The 15,383-nt window shown below is 47.9% G+C and overlaps 2 protein-coding genes across 8 annotated transcripts; one reads left to right on the top strand and one right to left on the bottom strand.

Moving 5' to 3' along the window:
- Positions 1–13: 13 nt before the first annotated feature.
- On the bottom strand, positions 14–11,025 carry LOC133502756 (GRAM domain-containing protein 4-like). 3 transcript variants are annotated; one of them, XM_061823955.1, is made up of 19 exons: positions 10,512–11,025; positions 8,383–8,536; positions 7,945–8,047; positions 7,749–7,872; positions 7,442–7,630; positions 7,347–7,372; positions 6,285–6,376; positions 6,121–6,212; positions 5,984–6,032; positions 5,738–5,809; positions 5,393–5,436; positions 5,190–5,299; positions 4,692–4,849; positions 3,457–3,571; positions 2,758–2,851; positions 1,972–2,056; positions 1,810–1,878; positions 688–809; positions 14–639 (listed from the first exon to the last, which is right to left on the bottom strand). In XM_061823955.1, exons 2-18 carry the CDS (start codon positions 8,485–8,487, stop codon positions 702–704), a joined length of 1,635 nt encoding a protein of 544 aa, XP_061679939.1. In that variant the 5' UTR covers positions 8,488–8,536; positions 10,512–11,025; the 3' UTR covers positions 14–639; positions 688–701. The 3 variants fall into 3 exon arrangements, with proteins under 3 accessions (XP_061679939.1, XP_061679938.1, XP_061679940.1); XM_061823954.1 differs by having other exon boundaries at positions 14–809; XM_061823956.1 differs by having other exon boundaries at positions 14–809; positions 10,540–11,025.
- Positions 10,429–15,128, top strand: LOC133502758 (cytosolic 5'-nucleotidase 1B-like). 5 transcript variants are annotated; one of them, XM_061823958.1, is made up of 7 exons: positions 11,036–11,101; positions 11,253–11,305; positions 12,072–12,179; positions 12,278–12,413; positions 13,043–13,165; positions 14,279–14,400; positions 14,730–15,128. In XM_061823958.1, exons 2-7 carry the CDS (start codon positions 11,270–11,272, stop codon positions 14,967–14,969), a joined length of 765 nt encoding a protein of 254 aa, XP_061679942.1. In that variant the 5' UTR covers positions 11,036–11,101; positions 11,253–11,269; the 3' UTR covers positions 14,970–15,128. The 5 variants fall into 5 exon arrangements, with proteins under 5 accessions (XP_061679946.1, XP_061679942.1, XP_061679945.1 ...); XM_061823962.1 differs by lacking the exons at positions 11,036–11,101; positions 11,253–11,305 and adding an exon at positions 10,429–10,542; XM_061823961.1 differs by lacking the exon at positions 11,253–11,305 and having other exon boundaries at positions 11,061–11,101.
- Positions 15,129–15,383: the final 255 nt, after the last annotated feature.

Genomic DNA, 15,383 nt, shown 5'->3' with positions numbered 1-15,383 from the left:
TACTTCATGGAATTCATTTATTGCAAGGCTTTCCTGGATCTCGACTGTCACAATAAAAGCCTGCATTTGAAAATGTGCTTGAATTATTAAAATGCAAAAATTGCTTTAAAAAAAAACCAACTTCCCGCTGTAAGAGCGCAATAACTAGCACAGGTGAAAATTAGCACCAAAATGTTTGATATTATTTCAGTGAAAAAGCAAAAGAAAATAGAATACTGTAATTTTCTTTTGCAGCTCCAGAAGAGAAACTCCACCAACAGGACGGTTGTGGTACTACACAACACAAAAACTGCAAGTGTTCAAAAGCTCCACTGTACAAAAATAGAAACACACATTTCATTTTGACAACCCCAAGACGAAAAGGCAAATTATGGTGGGGACAATAAAAAACAAAAATAATACATCAAAAGGAGAACAAGAAAAGAGCGTAACATTGATACGTGACTTTTTTGTTGTTGTTGTTGTTCCACAAATTACTTTTTTTGTTTTGTTTTGTTTGATAGTAAAAGAAGGTGACAACCAATGGCGTGATTATTTTGGGACATTTGGACCTGTTAAAGGTTAACACCAAGAAGTCTCGCGACCTTTCACCTTTCAGTGCGTCAATCATTCGGACGCCTTTGGGAGAGGACGACGACGACGACGACGCCGACGACGACGACGCCGACGCCGACGACGCCGCCGCCGCCGACGACGACCTATTAGGTCTCGGGGCTGGCCGCCATCTCCGTGGCAACGGCCAGACTGCGCTGGGCCGAGATGGCGTCGAAGACTTCGTCCCTGTTGGTCATGGCTCCGAAAACCATCGGCTGAGTGACGAAAAGAAACCAAAAAATGAAAAAAAAAAAAAACCCAACAAAATTTTAGCCAGTGATGAGCAATCAAGCAATCGATAATTAAAAGGAGTGTAATAATTCACTCATTTTTAAATTGATACAAAATGAATTGCATGCTTAAAAATAAAAAGTTAAATGTACAGGACATGAAAATCATTTTTCTCATTGATATTCTGTTATTTATAATCTGTCTTAATCTTGAAAAAAAAAAAACTCGGAAGAACTTCAAAATAAAATAATTGTACATTTGACATATTTGTAATAATTGGTCACTGTATTTAACTTTGATGAAAAATTGAAATATGACATTTTGAAAACGAGAAATGTTTCATAAATTCTTTTGATTTAAAAACAATGATTTGAATCGTTTACAATCAAACCTTGAATCAATTGTTCAATGAAATAAAAATATTGAAACTGTCCCTGTACGTTTTTATGTATGTCATTCTTCTTATTACATATTGACCTCTGGCCCAGTGGTGGCGCACATGGCCGCCACCCGGGGGCGCCAGCGACGGACTCGCACCTGGGGTGTGAATATTAAAAATAAGTCCAATTAGGTCTTATTAGATAAATATTAAAACCCAAAGTAAAATGAGAAATTACGGGTGGATGACCGGTGAGCACATCTGCCTCACAGTTCTGAGGACCGGGGTTCAAATCCCGGCCCCGCCTGTGTGGAGTTGGCGTGTTGTCCACGTGCCTGCGTGGCTTTTCTCCGGGTGGCCAAAACATGCTATCATCTAAATTGCCCGTAGGTGTGATTGCGAGTGCGACTGTTGTCTGTCCCTGCGATTGGCCGGCGACCATATGAGGGTTTACCCCGCCCCCTCCCCAATAACAGCCGGGATAGGCCCCAGCACGCCCGCGACCCTCGTGAGGATAAGCGGAAGGGAAGATGGATGAATGAATGAACGAACTTATGTGGGGCGGGGGGCCAGAGTTTGCGCACCCCTGCATTTGTGCTTCTCACCTTCTGAGTGGATGGCGTCGCTATGGAGATGCCCATCCCGAAGCCGGGCAACACGGACAACACTTTGTACTGGGGGGGGGGAGAAGAGGTATTGAAGACAACACATCACACGCACCCCCCCCCCCCAACAAAAAAAAAAATGGAGCGAAGAGGAGCGAAGACCTTCTGCATGTCGATGATGTCCAGCAGTTTGATGACTTTGTCCCTCTTGGATGAAGACGAGCGGGAACACTCGAAGCACAAGTAGCTGATGGGGGGGGCACAAGGACAACATCAGTTTGGCAATCAGATCGCGGGCGTGCCAAAGGAACAGCGGAAGTGCGGACGTTGACGCAAAACTGTTTGCTTTTTACGGGCCACATCGTGCAATGAAGCGGGCCGGGTGGGGCCCCCCGAGCCCTGACTTTGACACCTGTGGTTTAAAGGCTAAATTGAAATCAAACAAATTTTCAAACACTTTCAAATCGGTTTCAAACTCAATTATAATAACTTTGCATGGAACACACCGGCTGATTTTAGGCCATGGAATAAAAAAAAAGGATTTCAAATGAATGAAATTTCAGTCCAGTAAGATTTAAAATTCTTTTGCTTCTTTTGTAATCATTGCATTTCTTTAGATGGCGAATTCGGGCTCTTTGTTAGATATGATTTTTTGTTTTTAAATGATACAAGAAAAAATGTATGTAAATGATGAAATATTTGACTCTGTAGTAAATTTCATTTGAACCGAACGGAGCTGCTGAATGAAATCTCATTTTGCGAGATATTGTAAGCAATGTAGTCCGTATTAAAGCCGACAGCACTGAAATATAATACATAATGTCAATCATTTGTTTACGATTCCCTTGTGACACCTTTGGACAATGCAGTTGGTGTCGCAAAATCCTCACGGTGTGATTTTTGACTTGCAAATGATTTTTTTTAGGCGAGCCAACGCCGACGCCTTACTTGTCGGTGACGTAGAGGACGCCGTTGCGGATGTAGTCCGCGGGGGTCTTCTTGTCGCGGTTGATCAGGCAGCAGCGCCAACCGTTCTCACACACTACACACGCAAAAACAAAAACACGTTTCGTGGAATCAGGTTCCGCATTTCATTTGTTCCATGCTCGCGATGTCCCGAAATGTTCCGAACTCAGGAAAATGAATGCAAATAAACTTCTTCAGTTCCGACCACAGCGCAAGTTCTATTTTTTTTCAAGTGCTGGGTAGAATCAATGAAAGCACACTTCACGGTTGCCACATCCCACAATGCAACTTGCTTTCTGCATTGCATCGTGGGATTTGGCAGCCCTTTTCCAGCTAGCTGAAAAAGGCGCTGCGTCGTCAGCCAGGAAGGTGGAGCGCAAACTCGTCCGCCGCCGTTTCTATCGGTCAACCGGAAGCTGCACGTAAGTTCGTCAGCAGGCAGGCGTGGGGAGAGGTTCTCGCCCAGCTTGTCGGGGAAATTCCGCCTTGTAAACCACTGTAACGGCGAACGGACGCCAGTAGATGGCGGCGCGGCGTGGCGGCGGTCTGGATTTGAGATCAGCCCGGGGGAATCTCGGCTTTTTCCGGTCCGCCGCGAGCGAGAGAAACGCCAACACCGGCCCCCCGGCCGGGCAGGCGTCGGCACCTGAAAGAGTCAAAAACTTGAGCCTCTGACTTTACCCTCTAGGGGGCGCTCTCTCTCGGGCAGGTTGAAGACCTCGTAGAAGGTTCCTCGCTTGGTGCTGTAGTATCGACTTGCTCCTCCTCCTCCGTCGTCGTCCGCGGTGCCAGGACCCTGAAGCGCGAAAGCAAACCATTCAACAAAACTGTAAAGGAAGTCTTCCCGTTCATTCCGCCCGCCTGTATGGACAAGCGAGGGTGTGTCTTCCCGAAAAACGTTGACGATTGAAGGGAAGATCTCACTCTGCTGCAGAAAAGTCAAGGTTAAAACACGCGCACGGTGACACGTGACCAAATGACATTCTTTTAAAAACAGTTTTACGGGGATTTGATAGCACAGAACGGAGAGGACTATTTCTTTGGACTGGGGAGGGAACAGAACACATCACAAACTACAACCGGATGTGTGCCGACATGGATTGGTTCCTCTCTTCAAGTCACTTCTGCCAGTGCCTTGCTACTCGTACTTTGCGCCCCGACCCGAAGGTGGCGCTACAGCGTCTCAGGATGCTTTTTCCGGGTAGGTTCTACACTCAACTTTTTGACCACGTAATCTTGATCTTGGCGGAACGGTGGGTCAGCTGGAAAGCGTCGGCCTCACAGTTCTGATCCGGACCCGGCTGTGTGGAGTTTGCGTGTTCTCCCCGTGCCTGCGTGGGTTTCCTCCGGGTGGGCACTCCGGTTTCCTCCCACATCCCCAAAACATGGAAAATTCACTGGCCCGTCGGTGCGATTGTGAGCACGACTGGTCGTTTGTCTCCATGTCCCCTGCGATTGGCTGGCAACCAGTTCAGGGTGTACCCCGCCTCCTGCCCCTTGACAGCTGGGATAGGCTCCAGCACTCCCTGCGACCCTTGTGAGGATAAGCGGCCAAGAACACGGATGGACGGCTAATCTTTATCTTCTACGCAAAAACGCTGTTCTGATCTCAAATCCACAGTCGACACCGCCATCTACTGGTGGCTGTTTGTCATTACGGTGGTCTACAAACCTGAATTTAACAGTCGAGCTGGGCCAGACCCGTCGGAAATTGTACTTGTGGCGCAAAATGTCCTCGGCAGCGAAAGACTTCATGGACAATTTGCACCGTAAAATGAGGCGTCAAGCTACAAAACCATCTTGATGGAAATTACCCGGTGGGGCTGAATGGCCGCGTTTGCGCACCACCGACTTTGCGGCGGGTTCCTGTCTCGTCACGTGGGAAACAAGGTGAAAAAAACGGATCGGGCACTGACCCGTCTTCTGCCAAGCGGGCGGTCGCTCCGCTCCCTCATCTGGAGGTCGGTGGGCAGGCCGCTCCAGACGATGTGCGCCGTGTCGTAGCGCCGGCGGAGTTTGGGGCAACTCTTGAAGATGAAGTTGACGACAAAGAACTTGACGCCCACAAACACACCTGAGGGGAAGATGAGGTGGCGCCACCAAGTTGGGTCACGTTGTTACTTTGTCACGTTACGACTTTTTTCGGCTTTACAGTCGATCCGATTTTACGCGGCGACAGTGACAAATGTTTCCTGGCTGAGAGTCCGACGTGCGGTCGCTCCGCAAAGTCGCGAGCGTCCATGTTCACCTTTCCCGGGAGCGTTTTAAAGTCGATCTAACATGATGTCGTGTGCACGTTTAGACTGATATGTGTCACTTCACAAAATTGTCTGCCTCCATTTTGCATGACAGAAGAGGCGGCCATCGCGGGGGACGATCTGCGAGGATGACGGAAATGGAAGAAAAAATGCTACCGATGACGAATCCCAGCAGTTTGTATGGCAGCAGGCAGGAGGCGACGAAGGACACCCACAGAGTCACGTACAGCTTCTTTGTCAGCTGAGGCTCCGCCCACATGAAGAGACTGCGCGCACACAAAAAGCAAAGAAGCAAATCGGAACGTGGCCCAACCGTCCCCGAGCTGGAACCAGAAGAACGGACGGGCCCGCCGTCTCACTTCTTTATCTTCTCCAAGACGTCGGCCATCTTGCCAAAGATATTCTGCCGAGGACGAGAGCGAAACACAAATGTGGTGAACTCGGCTCGTGGACCCAAACCAGGTGAGCGCGTGTACGCAAACGTGGCGGCGCGCAACCATCAACAGACCAAGATCCAACCCCAAAAAACAAAAAGTCGGGCCATGGATCAACATGCGAAGACGCGCTGCTTTCACCCTCTTGCGCAATCCATTTTTTTGCATTCCAGCCGTTTTTACAAACACGATTTATTTTTACCTCGCACTTTTTGTACATCTCGTTGTAGGAGGCGTGACGACGATAAATTCTATTGTAGCCTACGTCACCTGAGCTCTCTGGGCCACGTGCAGAACCAGCTGGAACTTCTCCGTCACGGTCAGGTCTTCCCTGGGCGGCTCCTGCAAAGACGGAAACGTGACGCCCGTCGATCGTCTTGGGACGAACCACCGACAAAATCGAAACGGCAATCGAAAGGAAATGGAAAATTGATCGGTGGTCTACAATGACCCGTTGTTCTGAATAGTTACAAAACACGTAGACCGATCCAGTCCACGCGGTACGCGCGCCCTTACCACAGGTTCTGAGACTTCCGGAACGATGCTCCACTGAATCCTCCAGCCCCTGTGTAACGCGGCGCATTATGGTGTCTTAACGACGTCGTTCACGCGGCATCGCGATTGGCCGACGGGACGCGGTGGGCGGGGCTCACCCGGCGATGAGGTAGTTCAAAGAGAGGCGCAGGACGGCCAGGAAGAGAAAGACGGAGATCGTCCAGCCCCGCCACGTAGCGTACGTGTACACCTGTCAACGGCTCACCGTTAGCATTCATCAGTTAGCATTTCGCACCCACCGGTTAGCGTTGAGGCCTCTCACGGCGAAGGCGATGGCCGTGGTGTAGACGGAGTACCAGCTGGACAAGGCCGAGAGGTCGCGCAGGAAGCTGCTGATGGGCCGCAGTCCTCGCTCTGAAAAAACAACGACCGCGGCTCAAGAGCGCTACGCGTACACGTCGGTTCTTCAACAGGTTGGCCTGGCCCGCTTTGCCGGTGGCATTCCGAAGCTCCAAATAAGCGCCTTCACCTTGCAAATGTGCATTTTGCATCTCATCAAAAACACAATTTGACTTTCTTCAACGATAGAAATCAACGGAAATATAGCTTAGCGCCAACATTTCTCGTTTTCGATCCTTTTTCTCCATATTTTCAACCCGCGTTGAGAAGCTAGAAAGCAACTTTGATTTTACAGTGAAGTAAAAGAGTCTCCTCTTTCCGCCCGTCCATCCATGTTCTTCGCCGCTTATCCTCACAAGGGTCACGGGAGGACAAAATCATTTTGAGCAATATTGTAATTAGTCACGATTATTCTTCATCTGTTTTTACTGCAACACTTTAATACTAATTTTTTCGTGCCAAATTCATCTTTCGATGAAAAAACAAAAAGTACCCGGCCAAAAACGTTACTTTAGCAAAGGCTAACTGAATAAATGTACTACGACAATCACCGATTCCAAAACTGTCATTTTGAGCTCTTTTTTTTTTTTTTGAAATGCTCCCATGATCGAGCTCATTGAAACGTGGCAGCCCAAATCCCGAACTCGGATGGAATTCGAGTCATTCCGCCCAGTTCCCAGTTCAGCGCTCATCTGGTTAGCGGAACCGAAAGCGGCAGCCGCTCAACGATGGGACTTGGACGAGTCTCGAGTATGTTTGAGAGCTCGTGGTCAAATATTGCACATATACGGATGTCCGAGGGAGCTGCGTTCAAAAATCTCACGATCCGCTTTTCTCGTTCCCGTCGCTCGAGATTTGCGGGCCGTCGTCTCGGAACGATGAGGGTTTTGTCCTACGTTGGAGCGACAACCCTCCCGGTTTGGGATGACCGACGCTCTCGCTTTCGTTGTCGCGCAAAACTTGCATCAAAAGTCAAGAGACTCACTGAGCCGCCTCATGTTTTCCGTCAGCCTGTGGAGGAGGAAAAGTCAAATGAATACCAAATATGAATCGCTTGCGAGGACGATGACGGCGGCTCACCTCCTGGCGCTGAGCGGCTCGTCCGGCTCGGGCGCCTCTTCCGCAGGTTGCGTGCGGAAGTCGTCGAAGTCGACGCCCAGATGCTCGGAAAGCCATCTTTGAAAGCGGCCGTACACGTCCTCCGACGCCGGGTCGGGGATGTCGCGAGGGGGCGGGGCTTTGGCCGCGCTCGACGGCAACTCGGCGAGTCTGACAAAAAAACGAAGGAGTTTGATGATGCAACGTGGGATTGGGTAGAACCAAAACCAAAAGTCTCAAAAAGTCAAGCGGGCCTTTCGGGGTCACTTCTGGAGAATTTGTTCCTCGCCTGGCGTCGACGAGGTCACTGAGCCTTCGTTCCAGCTCGGCGTTCCGGCAGCGTTCCCGTTCCAGCTCCAGTCGCAGCGCTTCCACGCCGTTTTCGGCCTCCCTGACTTTCTTCAGCTCCTCCTCTGGAAGGCCACGCGGCCGCGGTCACGTGACACGGCAACATTAAGAAAATCCGACGCTCGGCGAGGACTCACGTAAGAAGTGCTTCTCCAACAAGGTGATCTCCAGGTGACCTTTGACCTCGTTCAGATCTGTTTTGGGCTCATCTTGAGATGCAGAAAGAGTTTCTGAAGCAACCTGAACCAACGGATGTGAAAACGTGGCGTTAAATCGTACCAAACTGGAAGAAAAATAAAATGTACATTTGAAAATAAATATTGGTACAAATTGCGAATGATTCTCACGCACTCACACTTTGTAGTTTTTGGATTATTAAAAACAGAAAAAGTTCTAAATATTAACACATATGTATAATGTGGAATGTATTTTTTAGTTTTAACAGCCGTTTCTTTAATATTTGAAAAAAAAAAAAAAAAAAAATTGTCCTCTTTCTACGGGGTGCCACAGGGTTCCCCCTCAGGCTACGTGCATTTTCACGTCCCTGCCGTTAGCATAATCGTTGCGTTCGGCACCTCCTCGCCGCATTCCGCGTCTGACGTGTTGAGCGACTCCGACAGATCCACGATGTCGTCCCGCCTGTGGCCCCAATTCCGGATCCGGTCCAGACGCCTCCGCATGTTTGGGCCTTGGAGAACACCCCTCCGCCGCCCTCTGGTCACCAGATACCTGAGAGAGAGAGAGAGAGAGAGAGAGAGAGAGAGAGAGAGAGAGAGAGAGAGAGAGAGAGAGAGAGATAGAGAGAGAGAGAGAGAGAGAGAGAGAGATATAGAGAGATGGAGAGAGAGAGCAAGAGAGAGAGAGACAAGTGAGAGAGAGCAGGGAGCGAGAGAGAGAAGAGAGTGAAGAGAGAGCAAGAGTGAGAAGAGAAATATTGAGAGAGTGAGAGATAGCAAGAGAGACGAGTGAGAGAGAGCAAGGAGAGAGAGAGAGAGACGAGTGAGAGAGCGAGAGAGAGAGCAATAGAGAGCATGGGAGAGAGAGAGAGAGAGAGAGAGAGAGAGAGAGAGAAGAGAGAGAGGAAGAGAGTGGAGAGAGAGAGAGTCGCGATAGATGGAAGAGCGCGATATTGGAGGGAGAACAGAGCAATAGAGAGAGAGAGATGGAGAGAGAGAGCGAGAGGAAGAGCAAGAGAGAGAGAGAGAGCAAGAAGAGATACAGAGTGAGAGAGAGAAATAGTGAGAGAGTGAGAGAGAGCAAGAGAGAGATAGAGACAGAGTTGAGAGAGATCAAGGGAGAGAGAGAGAGAGAGCAAGAGTGAGAGAGAGAATAGAGAGATAGTGAGAGAGAGAGGCTAGAGATAGAGATTGAGAGAGAGAGAGAGAAGAGAGAAAGAGAGAGAGAGGAGAAAGAGAGAGATAGAGAGAGAGAGAGAGGTGAATAAAGAGTGCGAGAGAGAGAGCGTGAGAGATGGAGAGAGCGAGAGATGGAGGGAGCAGAGCAAGAGAGAGAGAGATGGAGAGAGGAGCGAGAGGAAGAGCAAGAGAGAGAGAGAGCAAGAGAGAGAGACAGAGTGAGAGAGAGAAATAGTGAGAGAAGCGAGAGGAGAGAGCAAGAGGAGAGGAGAGAGAGACAGAGTGAGAGAGAAGCAGAAGGGAGAGAGAGAGAGAGAAGAGAGAGGAGAGAGAGAGCGAGAGAGAGAGGAAGAGAGAGGAGAGGCGCTAAGTGTCGCTAAATGTCATTTTCTGTCAGGCGTTCCACAGGGTTCTATGTCGGATCCTTTGCTCTATCCCCATGTTTGGACACCATAGCCTCTATCATGTTACATCCATCCATTTTCTTCACCGCTTATCCTCACGAGGGTCGCGGGGAGCGCTGGAGCCTATCCCAGCTGTCGACGGGCGGGAGGCGGGGTACACCTCGAACTGGTCGCCAGCCAATCGCAGGGCACACAGAAGACAAACTGCCGCACTCCCAATCACACCGAGGGGGCAATTTTAGAGTGTCCAATTAATGTTGCACGTTTTTGGGCCACCCGGAGGAAAGCCACGCAGGCACGGGGGAGAACATTGCCAACTCCATCGAACCCGGGACCAACACTTCCCAGCTGAGCCCGCCGTGCCGCCCTCATATGTCACACGATACTTAAAATGCCGCTTATCCTCACGAGGCTTGCGGGAAAGCTGGAGCCTATCCCTGCTAGCTTCGGGCGAAAGGCGGACTACACCCTGAACCGGTCGCCAGTCAGGCACGGGCAGGAATCGGTCCGTACCGCTACACCCTTAAAATGGACGACCGCCGATTGGTTGATTGTTGATATTGGCTTTGGGTCTCATTATGTCTGCCGTGACCATTCGTGTGCGCTTGCATAGCATTTGGTTATGACATCAGATGTGGTGCATAAGACAGTCTGATGACGACCAATATTTTCACCCCAGCAAGCAATGAGCGGCCCAATTGATGCAAAAAAAAAAAAGTGCCGTGCGGCCTTGTGAACTCCGAAGTCTTTCACACACGGACGACTTGCAAATTTCCACACTGCCAATGTTTGCAAGTTGTCGCTTTTCCTCATATTTGCACAATAACAAACGTTTCCCCCCCGACAGTGTCAATCGAAACGGAAGCAAAAGCGTGCCTAATATTGTGGTCGCCGAAGGTGACGGGCAGCCAATCACGTCGGAGCTCGTTCAGATTTGGGACACACCTGAAGTGAAAAAAGTTTTTCGTCGCACCAGGTTCGGACACGAGCCGCCGCCGCCTCCTCTTGTTGTTGTTGTTGTTCGAAACTAGGCTCGTTTGGTTTAAATCTCCGACGAGTCTCCGGTCGGCCGAGGCGGAAAGAAGTTGGGCGAGCAAGAGCAAAAAAACGGGCAAGAAAACTCCTGTTGGACAAGTTCGGCTGTCAAGCAACACGTCATCTTCGGAGGCGTGGCGATGACGGTCAACGAGCAGTGACGTCACCAAGCAGCCTTTTTAAAGGGCTCGCATTTCTTTTTTTTTTTTTACTTTTGGATGTACTGCAAATTTAAATCAATGTGGATTTTATTTTTTAAATGTCAAAATTGCGATTTGATGGCAACCAGTTCAGGGTGGAACCCGCCTCGTGCCCGTTGACAGCTGGGAGAGGCTCCAGCACTCCCCGCGACCCTTGTGAGGATAAGCGATCAAGAAAATGGTTGGATGGATTTCAAAGTTGTTTTGTTTTTTTTTTTTTTTTGTCGGCCAAAGGGTGGCGATAGTGAACGTCCACCGCGATTGTGACACGCCAATCACGGTGGGGAAGAAGATCAGGTGGTAAGAAAAGACGGAAGTGAACTTTTCAGTGTTGGAGCAACTTTGTCGATTAAAAACTTTCTGATTCGAAGTGCAAATTGGTGGTTTCAGGCGACAAAGCTTTTTCTTTTTAACTTTTGTTTTTTCTTTAAACCTGCCTTGGCCGACAAAGTCAGCACGGAGGCGGAAATGGTCGCCACCATCGCGAACGTCGACGTAAAGCAGGCAAGAAAATCAAAAGGTTTTGAGTTTAGTTTTTTTTTTTTTTTCTTAAAGCATCTTTCGACCAAATTAGTTGTGAAAAACCATTTTTTTTTCTATACATCAGACTTTCTACAGCTTGACCAATCGGAATCAATTCAGTTATTATTTAAATCGCCATGATATTTAAGGATGAATTATGTAACTCCCGTTGTCGTTAAATTGCCTGGCTGCATAACTTCGTTTTTCATATTACATACACAGTTGAAATTATGAACGTATTTAGATAATCATCAAGCGTCCTCATATCCCTTGAAAGGCGCCGTATAAATTATCGTTACATAATTTCTTTCAACAACTTTAATTATAATGTACGTACATCTTAAAACTACAAGCAGTTTTGAGGAGGTACCCTGCACGGTTCTTGCCCGAACATCGCTGGGCACTCCTGCGACCCTTGTGAGGATAAGCGGCTCAGATAATGGATCCTGAAAAACAACACATTTTTTTTTGCTTTTAAATTATTTGTTTGCTTTTTAGAAAAATATACACATCTCAATTTAATATAGGTAATCAAAACACTTTAGTATTTCAGATAAAATATTTTTTTTTCACCAGCTACAGTATTTTACATGTACTATTATTATTTACTGAAAAGCCAAACTGTAATATACAAAAAAAAAGGAAAAAATATTTCTCCTTTCACGGCACAAAAATGGCATCTCGCTCGCATTTAACCCAATTTTTGTTGTTGTGGTTTCAAATCAAATGTTATGTTTTTTTTTTGCAGAAAGACGCCGAGCAAGCGCTGGCGGTGGCCATCTCGTGCTCGGCGGCGTTGGACGATGCCGACGGCGACGAGGTGCACGGCGTGGGCGTGGCCTTCCCGCTGATGAAGGTTCAAGTAGAAGCAACAACGAGAAGCGTTGCAAATTTTCCAGGCTGCAAAAAGATGAGATTGAAAAAAAGTTTTTTTTTTTTTTTTTTTCTTTTTAGGCACTGCAGAATGTGAATCGGCGTCTGGTGGCGGCAAATTCTGCTGAGTCGTTGCTTTTTGACGTAGTTCTCGTGACCACCGACGAGCGGCGGCGCCGGCAGAACGCTCGCATAGTGAGCAGCACCAAACATCACGGTAGGCCTCGCTCGCAAATACGGTGGGTTTCAAAAGTCTACACACCCCTGTCACGTGCCAGGTTTTGAAAAATGAGACCAAGATGAATCATGTCAAAACTTTTTGAATTTGACCAGTGACCCCTGCAAGTCAATTGATCAAAATGGAAAATGGCAAGTTAGAAGTAACAACTGTGATGATGTGGTGGTTGCAAAAGTCTGCACACCCGCATAAATGGGACGTGGGTGCGTTGAGACATGAAGCGACCCCTTTCAAACACGTTGACTAGGAGCCAGCAGGCACTGGCCACCACTGATGAACCCAAGAGAAACTCCGGATGTTCCTGCCGTTTTTGTTGTCACATCTTGCAGCGTTTGCTCACTCCCACTGAAGCACGTGCCAGTGCATAGGGGGGGGGGTGTGCACACTTTTGCAAGCACGCAATATCAGATGTTTGCGCTCAAGGCTATTGCACCTGAACACAGTTGGCAATTTCGATTTGCTTCAAATGTAGCGAGCGCCCTCCGGCCCCCGCTCGGGCCACCGCTTGGACGCCCGTGATGTCGGCGGGGGTCGGAAGCCGCTAAAAATGGTCAATTGTGTAAAATGAGCCTGACAAATCCGATGAATTGATTGTCACGGGCCTCCAGGTCTGGAAGTGAGCCGCTTCTGTTTTTCGGGTCCGGAGGACTTTGTGGCCAGTTTGCTTGAAAATCGGGTGCAGCTTTTCGTCAGCGCAGAGCCGGAGGAGGTGTCGCGGGCGTGCCGAGGAGGTGGGTTGTCCTGACGGTGGCGCTGGAGGACTACTGGACTTATGTGGGGGAAAATGAATCACTACACTGGGTGTGGGGGCATAGTCCTTTCCTAGATTGAAGTAAAATCATTTGGCGTTTGAATTAATAAATGTGACTACTCAAAATGTAAACTTAGCAATCTTAAAATGAAAGTTTTCAATATAGCTTAAAAAAAAAAAAAAAAGCAACTTTTTCTGATTTGAATGCAAATTTACACTTGGCCGATACTACACTTTTTGTTCTGAGCCGCTGATGCTCACCAGGGTCACTCGCGAGAGTGCCGGAGCCCATCCCGGCCATCTTCAGGCAGGAGGCGGATCAGGAGGCCAATCGCAGGCCACACGGAGACACCATTGGCACAATCACGGGGGGGGGGGGGGTCAATTTTGAGTCTCCATTGCAAACATGTTTTTTGGGGTGGGGGGGTGCCTGCAACATTAATACAATCCCAATGAAGGAAAAGAAGAATACATTTTGCTAAAAATCTTTTTTTAAGAGGAAAGAGTACTCTCAAATCATGTTTTGATTAAAACAATTTCCTAAAATACAGACAAAATCAAATAATGAAAAAATTTTCAAATAAAACTTTCAAAGTTTTTTTTTTTTTTAATTTAAAATAAGCATTAGACAAAGTACAAAAAATAACCCTTTAAAATATAATCTATTCTCCAAAATGTAGCAGAACCCCCCCCCCCCAAAAAATAGACGAAACGCAAAATCACAAAAAATCTGCTTTCAATGGATAGAAAAATTGAAAGTTACATTTTCTTCCAATTGGATTATGTACATTTTTATCATTTTAATTAAAAAAAAAAGCATCTCCAAATATATTAAAATTGAATTACATTTGTAAAGTAATGGGGGGGGGAATCCTGAACTTTACACGAAGCACATTTACTTCAAATAAGAACTTCTCGACAGGCCCATTTTTTTTTTCATCGCAGTTTTCACTTCACTGAAAAACTCTCAAGAATGTTCAAAATGGATTTTACATTTGTAAATCAGATTTTTTTATTTTTTTTCCCATCAAATGAATGAATTTGACCAAAATAAAAGAACTCAAATAGTTCCGCGTGGCGACGGTTCTTGCAGGCGTTCTGTCGGCGCTGCTGTGCCGCCGCCAAACCGGGCCGAGCCCGTCGGAGCAGCTCCGAGTTTTGCTGTGCGCCGACGACTTCGCGACGACGCCCGCCGGGCCCGCTCCGGCCGCGAAGGTACCGAGCAAAACGCGGGTTTGGGCCTTTTGGAAACGTGAGCGCCGCCACGTGGTCGGATTCATTCACGCATGCTAGTTTGCGTGCCTGCTATCTTTGCGCACAACGTGTTTGGTTGTAGTTTATTGAAATTGTTAAATATTGAGGTCAGACTGTATACGTGAATTATGTGTGTGTGTGTGTGTGTATATATATATATATATACACACACACACAGTATATGTATTTTTTTTTTTTCAGTGCAATTGTTTTCCATGATGCTGGACTTGCCCCCCCAACTAATGCAAAGCCACTAACCTTCAGTCGTGTTGTGGACCCCCCCCCGACAGCGCTTCTGGTCCCAGCTGAGCGCCATGCGGGGGCGTTTCGGCGCCCTGGACAGTCCCGTCAGCATTTCGGTGATGACGGCGCACGGCGGGCGCCACAGTTTCAGCGACATCCTGGCGACGCTTCGCTCCGCCGGCCTGAAGGCGGACGAGGCCCACTGCTTGGCCGGAGCCCCCCGTGGGCCGATCCTGGACCGGCTCAGACCTCACTTCCTGCTCGGTGACGGCGGCCCGAGGCCCTGAAATCGACCGCTCGGCGGCTCTCGCCTGTTTTCGTTTTTCTGTCCAACTTGGCTCCTTGTGGACTGTTCACGCTATCATATTTTAATAGTCTTAATTTAATAAGATTATGGCCTTGCTATTGTTGCTCTGGTGTAATAAAGTCCAAAGAGGAATGTTTTATGACTTTTTTTTTTTTTAAAATAAAACTACTTCAAACATATTTAATCACAAGCCTGCGGGGAACGAGTTGAAAATAGTAAAAAAAAAAAAATCATGCATCTCTCGCCTCAAAGGAGCTCATAATTTAAGAAAGAAGACAAATGATGCTTTTAATGACCAAATGGCTAAAATCAAAGTACCAAAACTTACCACAAAACGCGCCAACACGAATTTCTTCTCAGCAACATTTAAGACAGACTGAAAGAAACAAATCGG

Source organism: Syngnathoides biaculeatus, chromosome 6 (assembly GCF_019802595.1).
Source record: "Syngnathoides biaculeatus isolate LvHL_M chromosome 6, ASM1980259v1, whole genome shotgun sequence".
Lineage (NCBI taxonomy): Eukaryota > Metazoa > Chordata > Actinopteri > Syngnathiformes > Syngnathidae > Syngnathoides > Syngnathoides biaculeatus.
The sequence above is the reverse complement of the archived record's forward strand: the minus strand, read 5'-3'. Positions and strand labels throughout refer to the sequence as shown.